The sequence below is a fragment of the Schistocerca gregaria genome, chromosome 2 (genome assembly GCF_023897955.1).
Source record: "Schistocerca gregaria isolate iqSchGreg1 chromosome 2, iqSchGreg1.2, whole genome shotgun sequence".
NCBI lineage: Eukaryota > Metazoa > Arthropoda > Insecta > Orthoptera > Acrididae > Schistocerca > Schistocerca gregaria.
In genome coordinates this window covers 88752562-88773146 of record NC_064921.1, presented here as the reverse complement: position 1 = coordinate 88773146, position 20585 = coordinate 88752562, and the positions used below count along the sequence as shown (strand labels likewise).

Below are 20585 nucleotides of genomic sequence, written 5' to 3'. Positions count from 1 at the left end.
ACCTGGCAAACATATTAGGTCTTAATTTACTGCAATAAGGATAAGGGTGACATAAATACACAGGTAACCATCCTGGTAGTGATAAGGATACTAATTGGGTGATAAATTTCATCCTAAATAAACACTATGATCTACTAAGATAAGACGACAGGGCTATAAATTAGATCACAAATAAACAAAGAGTAAGAGTCCAAATGGACTACTGGGTGAGGGGAAGGTGAGATGGGGAATAGTTGTAAATCATTGGCCTAGCTCTCTCTTTACCTTACTACTCCCATTTTACCAGTTACTGGTGCTCGTTCCTGTTCCATACCGTTATAGACTATGAAAAGAACGATTGCTTAATGCTTTAAGGAGCCGCACGGGGTAGCCGCGAGGTAAGGGGTCTTGTCACGTCGGAGGTTCTAGTCCTCCCTCGGGCATGGGTGTGTGAGTCGTTCTTAGAGTAAGTTAGTTTAAGTTAGATTAAGTAGTCTGTAGGCTTGGAACCGATGACCTCAGCAGTTTGGTCCCATAAGACCTTAAAACAAAATTCCAATTCCAACCCCTTTGAGTCCCAACAATATGAAAATACGTATAATTTTGAAACTTTCAAAAAAACTAACTTATTATTATAGCAACCGACGAACACAAGACGAAATTGGCAAAAAGTAAACAGTCAATTGTTTAAAGAAAGTGGTTTTTACTTTAGAACTACTGGTACATGTTGTTTTGACCATTCTCTATTTCATTTGATATATTTTGAAACGTCCCCTTTGAACAATCGTACAAGACTGTGCTTAAACTAAAACACAATATTTTTGGCGCAACGCAATCTGACTTCCAAAAATCCCTTCGAAAGAATGGCCCTGACTAACATTAACCTATACGTTTCACAAATCACTTACCTCACAAAAATCTTCGTTACTCAAGCTACTGCAATACAGCAAGCGCCACTACTGCCAGCTAAATAAAAGATTCAAACTACTGAAGGCACTAACTACTGATAGGCATAGTTAGCAAATGAAAGATTTTAATACAGAACAAACAATGTATTTACCTTAATAGTCATAATATATATATCAGTTCATGACACCAATTCTTACAAATTGCAAAACTCCGCCATCTCTCTCCCCACGTCCACCACTGCTGGCGGCTCACCTCCAACTGCGCAACGCTACGCGCTGTTAGCATCCAGCTGCCGCTGCCCAACACTACAATGGCGAGTATTACAACAATGCCAACCAGCCACTGACTGCACACGGTACAGCCAGTGATTTTCATACAGAGCGCTACGTGGCGGCGGCGTTACCAATAAAAAAACCTAAACAGCCTACTTACAATTTTAAACAAAATTCACATTTTTACTGGACATAGTCCCACATCTCTAAAGTCCCGTGACCTCATAATGTCTAGAACAAATAATAATCCTAAATAACAAGCGATATCATTTGAACACTACTCATGAAAACAGTAGTACAGACTCAAATTTGTGTTACAATAATACAGGGTGAGTCAGAAAGGACGTTACAAACTTGGAGTGGTATAGAAATTTATTGAGATAACTTACTGAAACGGTGGATGTGTCATTTGGTAGCAAACAACCTCAAGTTTGATTCACATACTGGCATTCCACAAAAGACTGTCTGGCGAGTATTGAGTAGACGTTTGCGCTTGAAACTATACAGACTCACAGTGGCACAGCATATTAGTGATGGAAATAAGGTTTCTCCTGTGGAATTCTGTGCGAAAATATTGTATCGGATAGAGGACAACGAGACATTCCTGAACAAACATCTGAGGTCAACAGTTCCGTAGACTTACAACTACTTAAACCTAACTAACCTAAGGACATCACACACATCCATGGCCGAGGCAGGATTCGAACCTGCGACCGTAGTAGCAGCGCGGATCCGGACTGAAGCGCCTAGTACCGCTCCGTCACAGCGGCCGGCTCCATTCGTGAACACAATAATCTTCAGTGATGAGTCAAATTTTACATCTGTGGCATGGAGAACACCCGCAACTTTAGAATATGGGGCAGCGAAAATCCACATGCAACCCTGGAACACGTTCGTGACAGCCCCGAAATTAACGTGTTTTGTGTCCTTTCTTCTTCATGGAGAAAGCTGTCACTGCTATTGTGTATCGGGATATGCTTGAAAATTTTTTTAATTGCATCGATCGATGAAGATGACCGAGATGGTATGGTTAACTACTAGCAAGACGTTGCACCACTTCATTTCCTCATCGAATTTCGGCGTTTCCTCGATAATCGCTTCCCAGATCAGTGGATTGGCCGTCAAGGGCCAATCGGAAGGCATGGGGTTTCATTAAAGACCATGCGTATGGTTGTCCCTAGCAAACAATTTCGACAGACTAAAAGTAGAATCCACTTTGTCTTTCCACAAGTTACACCCGATATGCTGTAACGAGTGTGGGAAGAAACTGATTAATAATGGGATGTTTGCTGCATCGTAGATGGTAATTATATCGAACAAAAATGACACCGGACACTTTTATGTGAAACTTGAGGCTGTTTGCTACAAAATGACACATCTACTGATCCTGTAAGTTATCTCAATAAGTTTCTGTATCATTTCAAAGTTGTAAAGTCCTTTTTGACTCACCCTGTATTTTGAAATCAAATGGTACTGATCATACTTTTCGTTGACTTTCGTTGATTCTTGTCCTGTGGAGATGGATGAGGGCCTCTTTGCATCTGTTGTAGGTCTGCGATAGAAAATCTTGACAGGCAGTAATAACATCGTTATTATTTGCAGCAAACACTGTCTGCTGGATTCCATTACTGCGAGGTGAAATGAATGGGCCTGCATCAGACCGACTATATCTCTTATTTGCACTTCTTGTCACAACCACGTTGTTTCATGGACTCGCTTGTTCACCCCGGTAATAACTTATGGCAGATGGCACTAAGTCGCTATTAGCGTAAATATCTGGACCCTATATGTCGTTCGTATCAAAGTCTGGGACGATATTAATGTCTACACACAACCGTTTACTGAGGAGGCCGCTTTGATGTTGATAACATAGACATACGGGAGTTTGGATTTGGCTGTGAGTCGTTCTCGGATAGTCAAAGGGTAAGGCGACCACTCCAGATAAGAGGGAAACTCGGGATCGACTCACGGCCCCGCACAAATTTTCACTGTGAAAATCACACCACTCCATCTTTGCCAGTGGTCCTCGAGTGTTTTTACCCGAAGTCTGAAATTCAAACGCGCCACAGGTTAAATAAATAAAAAACAAGTTTGCAACCGAGACTGCCTATTCTTTCTTGGACTTTCACTATTGTCATTCCATTATACGGTTGATGGTTGTCTATTTTCGCAATTGGGAATACATTTCATGTATTTCATGAAGGCTGTAGCCGGCGCGGTGCCTATTCCTTCGGAATGCATGCATGTCCGAAGGGACTTTGCAGCGTAATTCGGAATAACACAGGCACTGCAATATCGTACGAGCCGCGTTTTTTTTTTTTCAGTAAGAACCGTTTTAAAATTTAAAAAAAATATGTGCTAAGATATCTCAATTTTATTTTTACATGAAAGCCTGTACCTTAAGCTACGCACTGACGCCATTGCAGTCTGATTCTCCCTTGTTTACGTTGTGTACTGAGTGTTAAAGATGCCTCCGATAATCGTGAGTCCCGCCGACTGAGAAGTACGGACTGTTATAAGATTTCTTAGTGCTAAAGGCCTAAAAGCGATCGATATTCATCTTGAGATCTGTGCAGTTTACGGAGAAAACATTATAAGTGATGGACTGTTAAGAAAATGGGTGAGAGCATTTAAAGATGGCCGCACAAATATGCTTGATGAACAACGGAGTGGGCATCCTTCGGTCGTTAATGAAAGTTTGGTGCTGGAAGTGGACAATAAGGTGAGAGAAAACAGACGCTTTACGATTTCCTCCTTGCGTGGTGACTTTCCTAATGTTTCTCGTAATGTTTTGTACCGCATTGTGACCGAGCACTTGAATTACCGAAAATTGTGCGCACGTTGGGTACCGAAAATGTTGACGGATGTGCGCAAAACGGGGTTCGGGTTCCAGTCCTGCAGACATTTTCACTGTCGTAATTCTATTATATGGCTGACGGTTGTCTGTAGTCGGAACTGTGAATGCATTTCATGTATTTGCAATAGGTTCCACCAATATTCTAGGATGGGTCGTATGAGTATCTTTAAGCTATCTCCTTTGTAGATTTATCACTTATCCCTAGTATACTACAAATGAACCGTAGTCTGCTACACACTTTGCCCATGGCTTGAGCTTATGTGATCATTCGATTTCATATTCCTACAAACTTTTGCGCCCAGGTATTTGTATGAATTGACCAATTCCAATTGTGACCCGTTGATTTTGTAGTCACAACATACTACATTCTTTTCGTTTTGTGAACTGCTCAGTTTTACATTTCTGAAAACTTAAAGTAAGTCGGATATCTTCGCGCCTCTTTGGAATCTGATGAAGACCCGATTGAATATTTGTGGAGCTTTTTTCAGACAGTACTTCGTTGTAGATAATCCCATCATCTGCGAGAATCTGAGGTTACTGTTGCACCAAGTTATTTATACACAACGTGAACACCTCTCAGGTGCATCCCTGCAGTTACGTCTACTTCTACGATGACTCTCCATCCAAGATAACATGCTGCATCTTCACTACTAATAAATCGACAATCCAGTCACAAATTTCGCTTGATACTGCATACGACCATAATTTCGATACTAACGTGTGGTACTGAGTCAAGTGTCTTTTGGAAGACAAGAAGTACTGCATCTCCCTGACTGCCTTGACCCTACAGCTTTCAGTACGTCGTGTGAGAAAAGCGCGAGTTGGGTTTCACATGGTCGCCGTTTTCGGAATCCATGCAGGTTGACATGGAAGAGATCACTGTGTTCCAAATACTTCATTACGTTTGGGCTCAGAATATGTTGTAAGATTCTAAAACAAATGGATGTCAACGATACTGGAGGGTAGTTTTTTGAATCACTTCTGCCACTCCTCCTGTAGACGGGTGTGACTGTACTTTCTTCCAACTACTGGACACGATTTTTTGTTCGAGGGATCTACTGAATACAGGGTGGTCCATTGATAGTGACGGGGCCAAATATCTCACGAAATAAGCATCAAACAAAAAACTGCAAAGAACGAAACTCGTCTAGGTTGAAGGCGGAAACCAGATGGCGCGATGGTTGGCCCACTAGAGGGCGCTGCCATATGTCAAATGGATATCAACTGCGTTTTTTTTTTAAATAGGAACCCTCATTTTTTATTACATTTCGTGTAGTACGTAAAGAAATATGAATGTATTAGTTGGACAACTTTTTTCGCTTCGTGATAGATGGCTCAGTCATAGTCACAAACGTATAAGTACGTGGTGAAACGTAACATTCCGCCAGTGCTGACGGTATTTGCTTCGTGATACAATGGACCGTTTACCAATTGCGGAAAAGGTCGATATCGTGTTGATGTATGGCTATTGTGATCAAAATGCCCAACGGACGTGTGCTATTGTAAGTAGGCTGTTTAGGTTCTTATATTGGTAACGCCGCCGCCACGTAGCGCTCTGTATGAAAATCACTGGCTGTGCTGTGTGCAGTCTGTGGCTAGTTTGCATTGTTGTCTGCCGTTGTAGTGTTGGGCAGCGGCAGCTGGATGTTAACAGCGCGTAGCATTGTGCAGTTGGAGGTGAGCCGCAAGCAGTGATGGATGTGGGGAGAGAGATGGCGGAGTTTTGAAATTTGTGAGAATGGATGTCATGAACTGCTATATATATATTATGACTACTAAGGTAAATACATTGATTGTTCTCTACTAAAATCTTTCATTTGCTAACTATACTTATCAGTAGTTAGTGCCTTCCATAGTTTGAATCTTTTATTTAGCTAGCAGTATTGGCGCTCTCTGTTTTGCAGTAGTTTGAGTAACGGAGATTTTTGTGAGGTAAGTGATTTGTGAAACGTATAGGTTCATTTAGTCAGGGCCATTCTCTTGTAGGGATTATTTTGAAAGTCAGATTGCGTTGCGCCAAAAATATTGTGTGTCAGTTTAAGCACAGTCTTGTACAATTTTTCTAAGGGGACGTTTCACTATGTATGCTGCTCGGTATCCTGGACGACATCATCCAAGTGCCCGGACCGTTCGCCGGATAGTTAAGTTATTTAAGGAAACAGGAAGTGTTCAGCCACATATGGAACGTCAGTCACGACCTGCAACAAACGATGATGCCCAAGTAGGTTTTTTAGCTGCTGTCGCGGCTAATCCGCACATTAGTAGTAGACAAATTGCGCGAGAATCGGGAATCTCTAAAACGTCGGTGTTGAGAATGCCACTGGGCACAAGAGAAATTACGGCACGATGACAGATTTATTGCACTCGTTCTATTTAGCGACGAAGCGTCATTCACCAACAGCGGTAACGTAAGCCGGCATAATATGCACTGTTGGGCACCGGAAAATCCACGATGGCTGAACAAGTGGAACATCAGCGACCATGGCGGGTTAATGAATGGTGCGGCATTATGGGAGGAAGGATAACTGGCCCCCATTTTATCGATGGCAGTATAAATGGTACAATGTATGCTGATTTCCTACGTAATGTTCTACCGATGTCACTACAAGATGTTTCACTGCATGACAGAATGGCGATGTACTTCCAACATGATGGATGTCCGGCATATAACTCGCGTGCAGTTGAAGCGGTATTGAATAGCAGATTTCATGACAAGTGGATTGGCCCGCACGTTCACAGAATCTGACATCCCGGGATTTTTTTCTGTGGGGAAAGTTGAAGGATATTTGGTATCGTGATCCACCAACAACGCCTGACAACATGCGTCAGCGCACTGTCAATGCATGTGCGAACAGTACGGAAGGCGAACTACTCGCTGTTTAATGTCGTTACACGTATTGCCAAATGAATTGAGGCTGACGGATATCATTTTGAGCATTTATTGCATTAATGTGGTATTTACAGGTAATTACGCTGTAATAGCATGCGTTCTCAGAAATGGTAAGTTCACAAAGGTACATGTATCACATTGGAACAACCGAAATAAAATGTTCGAACGTACCTACGTTCTGTATTTTAATTTAAAAAACCTACCTGTTACCAAGTGTTCGTCTCAAACTGTGAGCCATATGTTTGTGAGTATTACAGCGCCATATATCGCAAAGAGAAAAAAGTGGTCCAACTAAAACATCCATATTTCTTTACGTACTACACGAATATGTAATAAAAATGGGGGTTCCTATTTTAAAAAACGCAGTTGATATCCGTTTGACCTATGGCGGCGCCATCTAGCAGGGCAACCATAGCGCCATCTGGTTTCCCCCTTCAAGCTAGACGAGTTTCGTTTTTTGTAGTTTTGTTTGACGCTTATTTCGTGAGATATTTGGCCCGGACACGATCAATGGACCACCCCGGACATTAGTTAAAAGGAGGGCTAACTCAGTTGCAAAGTTTGTGTGGAATCTGATAGGGACTTCTTCAGGCCGCAGATCTTTGTTCAGTTGTAGCGATTGCAGCTTTTCCTCAACAGCACTGTGTGTCTACAAGACCACTGCGTATCTACAAAACAAAAGACGCTACCTATGTGGAACTCAAACGCCTTTCCTTTTGGACTCCTGCATACTTCAGTACCCTCAGTCGTGCCATTCCGCTGTGACGGCTAGCCTCAGGTTACGTCTAGTAGAACCCTTCAGAGCAGTACCTTTTGTAGCCCCCCGCCACCATTCTCCGGTTTCAACACTGCTACACTCACTGGTGATCGTTTCATGGGTTTATTCTGTTTCCAGTATCGAATTAAGAATAACGCCAACGAGCCCAGCTCTCTTCTAGCCCGAGAAACTAACACATTTTGATCTATCTACCCTGGTTAGGACAAAGGAAGGAATCAGTATAGACGACATCATTGGAAGCGAATCTCACGATCGGGTTGGGGAAGGATGGGTAAGGAAATCAGCTGCGTCCTTTCCAAAGGAACTGTACCTGGCCTTGCCTTTAGCGGCTTAGGACAACAACGAAAGATCTAAATCTGGATGATCGAATACGTACCACCGTCCTCCAGAGTGTGAATCGAACGGCTTAAGCACTGCACCAAGCGGTTGCCAGTCTTCGGCGGTGAATAGGCACTTGTTGCGCATTGCAACAATGCCAGCGCGCGTGTACGACAACTACGCTCCACCACAACCTCACATGCATTGGAGCTACTAACACAGTTGCTTTACAGACTCTTAACTGATCAACCTGAGAAGTACTCGTTAGTAATGACGTATGATGTAACCAACAAAATTTCAACCTTCACACCCGTGCTTTCTCCTCCGCAATAGCTACGACTGTAAGCCCAATCGCAGCGTCTTGTGTTCGAAATTTTTTCAATGAAACAACTAAACAGAAAATAACGAGAATCCGCTTGCAAATAGAAAACTGTATAAAAGAAATTTTTCTCTTGGTTGCTGTCTGACTTCCATCACTCCTAAAAGTTGACACGCTGTAAGGTGTCAGGCAAATCCAACACCTTCCATGAAAACCCTGACATAATAAGCAAATCTAGTAGTATGTCACATAGCTCCGAATAAATCGTGACATTAAATTAACCAAAGTAATACGAGTAACGAGTGAGCAAATGGAATACCACAGACTAACACAAGAATGCCTAAATGCATGTCGTACCTTCCCACCGTGAGGCAGACGCAGTTCCGAGGGGAGAAACGAGGACAGAAGCCGAGAGCAGAACCGTGTTAAGCTAGAAGGCCCTACGATAACGGACGGAGTGGACACCCACGTCGCTAGCCTACCGCTAAGTCTACCAACCGCACGTTTTAGCGTGAGGTAAAGCGTCTCAGGTACGTCAAGAACCACCCCCCAGCCCATGTTAAAAGCTAGAGCCCTCCAGAAAAACAGTATAGATCTTACGATAACACAAAAAGGGCCACTACCACCCGCAAGTTTTAGCTTCAGACTTTTTCGCGTCTCAGGTACGTCAATGACCACCCCCCAGCCCATGTTAAAAGATAGAGCCCTCCAGAAGAACAGTATAAATCTTACGATAACGCTAAAAGGACCACACTAGCTGCAGGTTTTAGCGTGAGACTTTTTAGCGTCTCTGTTACGTTGCAAACTTTAAAAACATTGCCCCACCACGAAAAGTATAACGTTTCTCATTGGATAGACAGAATTTTTGTAGGCGGAGCTTAAGGTTAACATTGAGACCCTGATTGGTCAGATGAAAACATAGCCAGATAGTTTTTTTAAACCAACTTCGGTAAATTGTAGTAACGAGAAGTTAAGAGAGTTCCGAGACGGCGAGCTGGATGGCTGGTGCGCCCTGACGCTGCCTAAACATCGACAAGGAGCGCATAGCGCTTCACTCAGAACTGCAGAAGACTCATCTGTTACACCCCCTTTTTTGCGTAATACTAGTGTCAATCGTTAGTTAAAACTCATGGCGTTCACATATGCCACATGAAGAACAGATATGAAACGCGATGATTTTTCTTTTACATAGTTATTGAGAAGCCACATCAGCCACTGTAATTTACAACAAGTTAGATAAGTAATTAAAGATAATTGAGGGTCACTGTAGACTATTTTGATAGTTTTCTCTTTTGTGAAACTTAAATTTAACCCAGATTATAGATGTGATATGGCATAGGTCATCCTTCGATCGATTGTAGAACTTGGAAACCCATTCAGGGAATATTCGTTCACATTTTTGTTGAACGCAGTTGGTTTTTACCATCCTGTATTAAAACATTTCCTTTTATCAATAGTGCAATTTATAAACAATGTTTTGTGAGTAGAATAAAATTTCCAATGGTAAACGTAACTGCTTTTTCGACGTTATTTTACCAGCTAACTAAAAATAGGAAAGCCTTGAACCCTTTCCACTAAATTTAGTTAGCATTACGATTCTGTTAGAGGGAGTGCAGTGGAGCTGACGCTGAGATCATTTAGTATTTGGTTATATCATCGCTAGTCTCACTGAACTCTTCTGAATTCTACATGTCATGTGTGGTCTGGGGTCTCCTTACCAGCAACAGGTCCCAGGTTCAAACTAGTTAATTCCCTAAAAAACACGCTCAGAGCGTCGTTGCGCGAAAGTGGTAGGGAGACACGATATAGTACAAACAGATACCACCATGAATGTTTAGAACGCACTAAAAATGCTCAAAAAGGTACGCTTTCTGTTAAATACTGAAGCGTATGCCACCCCCATTTCAACTAAAATGTAATATTCAAACACTAAATAAAAGGAGACATTGTCACAATTCAGGCAAAGTACAACACATCGATGGTCGTCATGCGGTGTAACCAGACTATGAGCTGAAAGTCAAAGGTCAATCGGATAAATAGTAGTGCCTTGTCAAGAGTGACGACGTAGATTCCTTCATGAACCTGCTCCCCTGAGTGTGGGACTACTTTGACTTTGATGTCGTAGGAAGTAACATGTTGCCCCGAACTTCTTGGAATGTGCTGTCTCCGAATTTCAATAGAAAAACGTCTCCGCGGCCTCTCTTGTAGTGTCTGCCATTGCAGTCCGCTAAGCATCTCCTATCGCTCTTGCGCCGACTACACGAAACGCGCAGCTCTTCATTGAATCATGTCTAACGATCTACTTATACAGTTTGGTGTGAGTCCCAGACTGCTGAGCAATACACAAGAATCGAGAGTCAAATATTAAGTGAACACTTCTTTCCTAGATTAATTAAATTTCCGAAATATTCTTCCAATGGATCTCAGCCATGTATCTACTTTTACCACAGTTAGTTTTATGCTGTCTTCATATTTTCGATCGTTCCGGACGGTTACTGTTAGATATCTTACAAATGTCGAAGTGTCTAGTGTTAATCGAACAAAGAATAAGGAACTTCAGAATGTGAACGAAATTAAGAGTGAAATAGCGGTGGTCGTTAAGACGAGTATCGAAGCGAGGAAAAGGGCCATCGAAGCCAAGAGAGACACAGAGCTAGCAAGGGTAGAGGTAGGCTGGTGCCAAAAAATTGGCAGAAATCGCAAATAATTGTGCAAAATCGATAGGAGTAACAATAGTGGCTCTGAGCACTATGGGACTTAATATCTATGGTCATCAGTCCCCTAGAACTTAGAACTACTTAAACCTAACTAACCTAAGGACAGCACACAACACCCAGTCATCACGAGGCAGAGAAAATCCCTGACCCTGCCGGGAATCGAACCCGGGAAACCGGGCGCGGGAAGCGAGAACGCTTCAGCACGACCAGGAGCTGCGGACGAGTAACAATAGTAACGAGAGCTCAAAATTCATAAGATGATGAACTGTATGCTATGACGAGAACCCGAAATGGCAGGCAGCTCTACGTACAACATTTCGCACACTGTATACATCCAAATCGCCTACAGAATAACCCCTTAGGTTTGACTTCTTCAGAAGAAATGTAATAACACGACGCCTAAACGTAGATATTGTCAACAAAAAATTTTGTTACTAGAATAAATGCTCTCCTTGAACGAATTTCTAAAATAATAATAAAATACGTACAACTCTAAAAGTTAGTAGACCTGCATGGCCTCGTAGTTCCGAAAGCATTGTGGTAAATGTAAAGCTGCTTTCATTTCCACACAATTTCACTTTGTGTTTTGTGTTTCATACAGACTTTTTGCTTTAGGCGTCGGGTCGCTATATTTTGGGATATGGACCTACTATTGCGCTTGCAGTTGAATAGGTGTTTCACCCGGCGATAGTTTCCTATGCTTGTCGCAGTCCGGAAACTGCAATTTTTCTAACTCTGCTATATTTATTTGTTGCTCAACACGTTTCCTGTCTCTGACCGTGAATTGTATTTTGGATAACGTACGTATTGAATAGAGCCACATCCGACACTTAAAGTTTGGCCCGACCATCGTTCCCACCAGTGTTCCTCTAGATGTTTACGTTCGTTTCGCCTTTGTTTCGAAGAGTCGAACTCGTCAAGGAACGGCAAGGGGGAAACTCATACACTCTTCTGTAAGGTATGCGCATAATAAATAAAATTTCGTTATTTGCTATCATTTCTGCTGTCGCAATATTAACTCTTGGATACGTAACAGGGGTGTTTTAAAACCAACAATCTTTCATTTTTTACAATAAATTGTCACTTTAGTTAATTTATTTTAGTTGATGTCTTGCTAATAGTTTGTCATTGATCTGAGTGGCCTATCAAAGTAGCAAGCTACTGATAACAGTTATCAGTTCTGCACAGTTGTACTCTCTGTTGAGAGTTCAGAAGTACTGTAAAAGCTACAACTGAGTACTCTTTTGAAGCTAAGTGCATTGCTCTCATTGCCAAAATACTTTGAGATGAGCATAGAATAACTATGTAAGACACTTTTATTCTTTTCAGGGAACAGGGATCGCGTTCTACCTGTGAGACACAAAAGAATGCCATCTGAAGTAATCATAGGTGATTGACATTTTGAATCACCTATTACTGTATGGCCTGAGGCTCTCTTTGATCAGCAAGATAGCAGATTTTCAAATACTGACGGCCCCAGGGATAACCAACACGCTTTATCTACCGTGTCAAGTGAAGTAAGCAGCGAAGAGCTAGATGATACAGACTACAAAGTTGGTGATTTCCTTATCGGTCATGATGAAAGTCAATAGATAGAATCATTGTAACGAAAGAGCAGAATACTCCTGTTCTATCAAGAGTTAGTATAACAAAACGAAAATGTAATCCCACTAGAAATGAAGACTTTGATACATCAGAATATTTTTTTTTTCTTTCTTAGTTTACATAAGGTATCTCGAATATACAGTGATTCTTTTAACAGAAAACAATATTTGTACGACAAGAAAAGAACCCGTATAGTGTTTGGACACGAATCTTAATAACGCAGATGTAATTTTAATTTTTATCTCCATGTGTAAAAGGGAAAAGCTCTGTCTTTTTTGTCATTACTTCTTGCTTTTACCTGTGCGGACATATTATCCATCTAAGTCTTATTGAATTATAAATGACGGTAAATGACATTTGTTGTATTGTGGTTCAAAATGGCTCTGAGCACGATGGGACTTAACTTCTGAGTTCATCCGTCCCCTAGAACTTAGAACTACTTAAACCTAACTAACCTAAGGACATCACACACATCCATGCCCGAGACAGGATTCAAACCTGCGACCCCGGCGGTCCCGCGGCTCCAGACTGTAGCGCCTAGAACCGCTCGGCGACTCCGGCCGGCTGTTGTATTGTTCTTCATTTTAATGTCAACATTACATTTTAGTAGCTCATCTCATCGATCAAGCGGTCAGTTTCTGTGATCAGAATTAGCCGGCTTGGTAGTGGCAGTTCAGTCACCATTTTGTCTATCTCATCGAAATAATTAATACTTATATTTATTACATAGAACCTCCTCCTCTTATTTTGTCGGAACCGATTTGCCAGAGCCCACAGAAGTTGGCACACTCAAAATTTTAAATTTCACGGCCATAGAATTTTTAGCCAAGCCAGTTAATTCCAAGGGTTATACTTCCTGTTCTCAATACTTAATTACAGCGTGAGAGAAACATGTCTCATCGTAAAACATTTCCTATGAGAAACCTCAATATAGTTCTCTCTCACCGATGTGACGGACGTTCTGTGTGTTCTGAAAACACGATTCGCTAATGAATCAATCCGACCATAGACATTATTTCATCTGAAAGATTTTTCGTATTTCCTTCTCAGCTCAGGTCACATGTACTGGACGCTACAGTTTCCACGTCCAGAGAAGTGCTATAATCATTATTTTGGTTTGAAAGACAATTTGACATTTAATACGTTATTTGGGCAATAATATCAAAAGTGTAGTAGTGTTAATTTCGCGGCGTCCCATTGCCATTGTAGATGAACCCAGAGAATGTAAATCAGGAGTTCTTTCTCTTAACCAGAATGCACGTAATCTACTTACACTTGAAAGGGTCACTCTAGAGGACGATATTCTGTCCTAAGAAAAACCGTATTTGATGAGAAGAAATAAATGTTTTATGCTTATTTTTACAGAAGCTAGCCACCTGGATAGAAGATCGGTCTGACAAAAAGGAAATTATTCTCCTACGGAGAGCAGAAAGCTCTACGTTGCACAACACGGCTCGCCAACAGACGAAACTACAGAAACTGGTTCACCAAAAAAATGTGCTTCATGTGCCGACATCGATTAGATAGAAAAAGTGGTCAAACATTCTACAACTGCACAAAAATATATGCAAAGAACATAGTGAAGTTGTTTATAAAAAGCATTTTTTATGAGCAAATCTTCCGGTTGGTTCCAGTTAATTTGAGAGTTAGTTATTCAACTTTAGGAAAGTTACAACATAAATGATGATACTGCATTTCATATTATAGTAAAATAAAGTTCGCTTCGGTAGTTTTGGTACACTACATAAATGACTTAGTAAATGGTAGGATTACCGTCAGTATTGGTAGAACTGGTACGGAAAGAAACATAAATGACCGTAGAGACACTGGGAGCCGTCGACTTATCTTTTTTAAAGTAATTAGAATCGCACATCATTCAGTGTTAGTCCATTGTGTTTTCTTATATCATTACACAATACAAATCGCATTTTATAGGTGATAAAAATTAGTTGATCGTGTAACTCCTGCACTTTTACGCATCCGAAGTAATTTGGTTTGATACTACATCCGAAGTAATTACGTTTGATACTAGCACAGTTTACTTGCGCAGACAAAAATATATATAATATTGTTGTTGTTTAGTACTCAATAAAATATTCTTCATTATGATCAAAGGCAATAGTTTCCTGATATTACTGATAATTGCGAAAGTTTTCTATGAATAACAGAAACATGTTTTATACAAATTCGACGAAATACTGAGGTGTTTGATATATTTTTGTTTTGCGTTTTTTTATTATTTTACCTCTTTGTTGAGTAAATTGTTTTTTCTAGCGCTATATGCTAAATATGTATATTTTTCTTTATTTTTACTACAAAGTCTCTCTGTTTCACGCTACACTCCACAACAACTTTCGGTAAACCTGAATTAAACATTGTCAATTTCAGTTTTACTATGAATACTGTTTATTCTTAACTAACAGACTGGAGGATATCTATGTTTACATAAATGTTCCGTAGGTTACCCGGCCCCTTCTACATCCTCATTCAGTTTCGAGATGGTTTACCGCTTCCGATTTTTAGGGGAATCTAATAAGACACTGAATGCATACGTAGAGAAACGGATGTTGTGAGGTAACATCCGATAGGTATGCAACACAACCAACGTACAGGTAACACAGGTACGACCTTAACTGATCAAAGCAATTAGTAAAACTACCGTAGACTACACCTATTTATGGCAGTCTACGGTAGCCTACGGTAGTTCTCCAGCTCTGTCTCAACAGCCGCTTCACTCTTTGACAATATTTCCGTCAACACCTACATTTTACATTGGTTTTAAGGTAAGGATCTCATGTATTTTTACGAGTACAGACACTCATGCATCTACATCTACATCTACATCTACATGGCTACTCTGTAAATCACACTTAACTACTAACAGATGGTTCATCGAAACCACCTTCACACTAATTCTCTATTATTCTACTCTCTAACAGTGCGCGGAAAAAACGAACACCTATATATTTCCGTGAGAGCTCTGATTTTCCTTATTTTATTATGATGATCATTCCTCCCTATGTACGTCGGCGTCAACAAAATATTTTCGCTTTCGGAGGAGAAAGTTGGTGACTAATTTAGTTACAAGATACCGCTGTAGCTAAAAACGCCTTTGTTTTTAATGATTTCCAACGCATATCCTATATCATATCCGTGACACAGTCACCCCTATTTCTCCATAATGGAAAATTTGTTGCCCTTTTAAAAGAGGATGGACAGAGAGGTAGGCACTCTCTTGAGCATATTTGTAGCATCTTCTACGTGTTCTGCCAATAAAATACGGTCTTTCTTTCGCCTTCCCACAACATTTCCTATGTGATCTTTCCGGTTTAAATTGTGGCCATTAAAATTGCTGCACCACGAAGATGACGTGCTACAGACACGAAATTTAACCGACAGGAAGAAGATGCTGTGATATGCAAATGATTAGCTTTTCAGAGCATTCACACAAGGTTGGCGCCGGTGGCGGCACCTACAACGTGCTGACATGAGGAAAGTTTCCAACCGATTTCTCATACACAAACGGCAGTTGACCGGCGTTGCCTGGTGAAACATTGTTGTGGTGCCTCGTGTACGGAGGAGAAATGCGTACCATCACGTTTCCGACTTTGATAAAGCTCGGATTGTAGCCTATCGCGATTGTGGTTTATCTATCGCGACATTGCTGCTCGCGTTGTCTAGATCCAATGACTGTCAGCAGAATATGAAATCGGTGGGTTCAGAAGGGTAATACCGAATGCCGTGCTGGATCCCAACGGCCTCGTATCGCTAGCATTCGGGATGACAGGCATCTTATCCGCATGGCTGTAGCGGATCGTGCAGCCACGTTCGATCCCTGAGTCAACAGATGGGGACGTTTGCAAGACAGCAACCATCTACACGAACAATTCAACGACGTTTGCAGCAGCATGGACTATCAGCTCGGAGACCATGGCTGCAGTTACTCTTGACGCTGCATCACAGACAGGAACGCCTGCGATGGTGTACTCAACAAATGAATCTTGGTGCACGAATGGCAAAAGGCAATTTTTTCAGATGAATCCAGGTTCTATTTACAGCGTCATCATGGTCGCATCCGTGTTTGGCGACATCGCGGTGAACGCACATTGGAAACGTATATTCGTCATCGCTATACTGGCGTATCAACCGGCGTGATGGTATAGGGTGCCATTGGTTACACGTCTCGGTCACCTCTTGTTCGCACTGACGGCACTTTGAACAATGGACGTTACATTTCCGATGTGTTAAGACTCCTGGCTCTACCCTTCATTCGATCCCTGCGAAACCCTACATTTCAGCAGGATAATGCACGACCGCATGTTGCAGGTCCTGTATGTACCTTTCTGGATACAGAAAATGTTCGACTGCTGTTCTGCCCAGCACATTCTCCAGATCTCTTACCAATTGAAAACGTCTGGTCAATGGTGGCCGAACAACTGGCTCGTCACAATACGCCAGTCACTACTCTTGAACTATGGTATCGTGTGCAGCTGTACCTGTACACGCCATCCAAGCTCGCTTTGACTCAATGCCCAGGCGTATCATGGCCGTTATTACGGCCCAAGGTGGTTGTTCTGGGTACTGATTTCTCCGGGGCTATGCACACATTTGCGTGAAAATGTAATCACATGTCACTTCTAGTATAATATCTTTGTCCAATTTGTCCATTGAATACCCGTTTATCATCTGCATTTTAATGGCAGTTGTGTAACTCCTAGGTGTTTACACTGGTGTCCAAAACTAAAGCAACAAACTGAAATTTAGGAAGTTTCCGTTTATTTCGACACAAAACAGCATAATCAGGTGATAGTGAAATAGGAATAATATAAAGAATGCAGAACGTAAGCAACTGCAACGTGCTTAACGGTAGACAAAAATGTCTTCGCTTTTTCCAGCTTAATGGGTTTAACATTCCGTTAACTGGTTAATGCACTCAGTACGGGGTATGACCACCTCTGGCAGCAATACAGGTCTGCTTGAAGGTGCATGCTGTGAACGATGTCATCAATCTCATATTGAGGCAGCGCTGCTGGAAAATCTTGGAGAGTGTCGGTGAATGCTGACGTGACACGACCCATGTCCCTAGTGCACCCAGACTTCCTCTATGGGATTCAAATCCGGAGAGCGAGCAGTCCACACCATGCATGCAATATCTTCCCTTTCCAAGAAATATCAGCCACCTGTACTCTATGAGGTCCAGCAATGCAAAGTCCGGGCCCACAGCACTTCACAACAACCGCACATAAGATCCCAAGATCTCGTAACGACAGCTGCCATCGGTTAAACCTTGCCGATTTAACTGTACAATTTCATGAAGAGGTGTTCGAGTGGTCAACAAAGTCCTCACCCACACCATTAGAGATCATCCTCGATATTTTTCCACAGTTGTTGGGTCGCGAAATAGTGTTCCACGTTCCCTCCAAATGCGAATCCGTCGAGAATCACTGCCCACACGAAATCGGGACTCATCTGTGAAAACAATATTGGCCCAATGTTCGACCGCCCATGTGGCATGTTGACGGCTGCACTCTAGACGTTCCCTTCTGTGAAGACGCGTCAGAGGTCCAGATGCAGCAGATCTTTGACAATAAAGGCCACTCTGCCGAAGCCTTCTGTATACTATATGCATCGCTACAACATGTCCAGTGGATGCTGCGAGGTCAGACGCCAGTTGCCGTTCTGTACTAAGGCTGAACCGTCGTGCCCTTACGGCCAAATAATTGTTCTCTCTTTGATGTAACACGTGGTCGGCCCAGCCCTGGTCTTCGGGATACAGTTTCGATCCCTATAAACTGTCACTACATCCGAAAAAGGGCAGAACGATTCACATTAAGTCATTGGGTCAGATCAGTTTGTGACAGTCCTGCTTCCATTCTTCCCGAGGGCCTCCACCGCAGAGAGCCTGGTAGGCGTCTTCTGTGTGCCACACTGCACCGTCTGTGTACAGATCGATTGTGGATGTCGGGCTATCCAACAAACACTATCCCATTTAATATGTGCCTTGTCATAATCGGTGGCGTGGTTGTCCGTTGACTAGAATGCCATACTCCGTGCATGACACCATCGTACGGACATCTGTTGACAGTTTGTATGATTACATCGTGAATTAGACACGGGACAGAGAAATAGTGGTTTGTTGCTTTAATTTTGAATAACGATGTAGTTGAACTTACGGTCTTTAGATTTGATTGATTTGTCGTGTGACCGATGTTTGACAGATTCCTTCTAGCACTTATGTGGATGACCTCACGCTTTTCATTATTAAGGATCAATTGCCAATTTTCGCACCATGCAGATACGTTATCTACATCGTTTTGCAATTGGTTTTGATCTTCTGATGGCTTTACTAGACGATAAACGATCACATCACCTACAGACAACCTAAGACGGTTGCTCAGATAGTCTGCTACATCGTTTATATCGATAAGCAACAGCAGATGGCCTGTAGCACTACCGTGGGGAACGCCTGAAATCACTTTTCGTTTTATTCGATGGCTTTCCGTCAGTTACTACGAACTGTGGCTTCTCTGACAGAAAATCACAAATCCAGTCGCATAACGGAGACGATATTCAATAAATACGCAATTTGGTTACAAGTCCCTTGTCAGGTACAGTGTTAAAAGCCTTCTGGAAATCTAGAAATACGGAATAAATTTGAAATCCCTTGTCGCTTACACTGAACACTTCGTTTGAGTAATAAGAACGATGTTTTCTAAATCCATGTTGGCTCTGTATCGACAGACCGTTCTCTTCGAGGTAATTCAAAATGTTAGAACATATTACATGTTCCAAAATCTTGCTCCATATCGACGTTAAAGATATGGACCTGTAGTTTAGTGGATTGTCCCTATTACCTTTCTTGAATACTGGTGTGACCTGTGCAACTTTCCAGTCTTTGGGTACGGATCTCTCGTCGAGCAAGCATTTATATACAATTGTTAAGTACGGAGCTATAGCATAAGCATACTCTGAAAGGCGCCTAATTGGTATACAGTCTGTACTGGAAGACTAGTTTTTGTTAAGTAATTTAAGTTGCTACTCTAGTCTGAGAATATCTACTGAGTGACTCATGTTGGCAGCTGTTGTTGATTCGAATTTTCGTTTAGCAAAGGAATTTCGGGAGCCTGTATTAATAACTCTGCTCTAATGGCACTGTCGTCCATATTATTTCGATTGCTTTAGCGCAGGGAATGCAAGGTTTGTGTCTTGCCGCTAGCATACTCTACATACGACCAGAACCTCTTTGGATTTCTGCTAGGTTTCGGGACAAAGTTTCGTAGTGGGGTCTAAAGAATCTCGCACTGAAGACCACGCTAAATTTCGAACTTGTATAAAAGATCGCCAATCTCGGGGATTTTGTGTTCGTTTTAATGTGGCTTGTTTCTTCCGTTATTTCTGCTTCGGCGTGGGGTCAGGGGAACTGGCCATAAATGTAGCTCAGTGATGCACTTCGTTTGTTTGTAAGTGAGGGTGAGTGAGGGCAGTCCCCTCTAAGACGACAGCAGCGCCGATTGCTGAGTACCTGTCTTGTCGTCCAGCTCCGTCCTGTTGGCAGCGGTGGCGGGGGCGGCGGCGGCAGCTCCCAGGAGAAGTGACGTCAGCAGCAGCAGCGTCCCGTTGCTCCCCAGTCGTTGCATGTCGTCAGAGTGTGCGCGCCGGACGGCCGCCAGCCTTATAAACAGGCGCGCCCATTACCCTAAATACTGGCACGCGTCGCCTTGTTGTCAGCCCGGACGCGCTCTTGAGAAGCGAAGCTGGTGCATCACAGCTCTTCATGTATCACTCGCAGAACACCGTCCATGCTCTGCCACGTTTAACTGCCCAACAGTGTTACCACAACTCCTACACTACTGGCCATTAAAATTGCTACACCATGAAGATCACGTGCTGCAGACGCGAAATATAACCGACAGGAAGAAGTTGCTGTGATATGCAAATGAT

The 20585-nt window shown here is 42.2% G+C and overlaps 1 protein-coding gene across 1 annotated transcript in view; it reads right to left on the bottom strand.

Annotated features, from left to right (window-relative positions):
- Positions 1-20288, bottom strand: part of LOC126335604 (mucin-2-like) — a 110851-nt gene extending 90563 nt beyond the window's left edge. Inside the window, exon 1 of the mRNA XM_049999057.1 lies at positions 20167-20288. Coding sequence (XP_049855014.1) covers positions 20167-20281 — 115 coding nt within the window. The 5' untranslated portion in view covers positions 20282-20288. The remainder of the gene's footprint in view (positions 1-20166) is intronic.
- Positions 20289-20585: the final 297 nt, after the last annotated feature.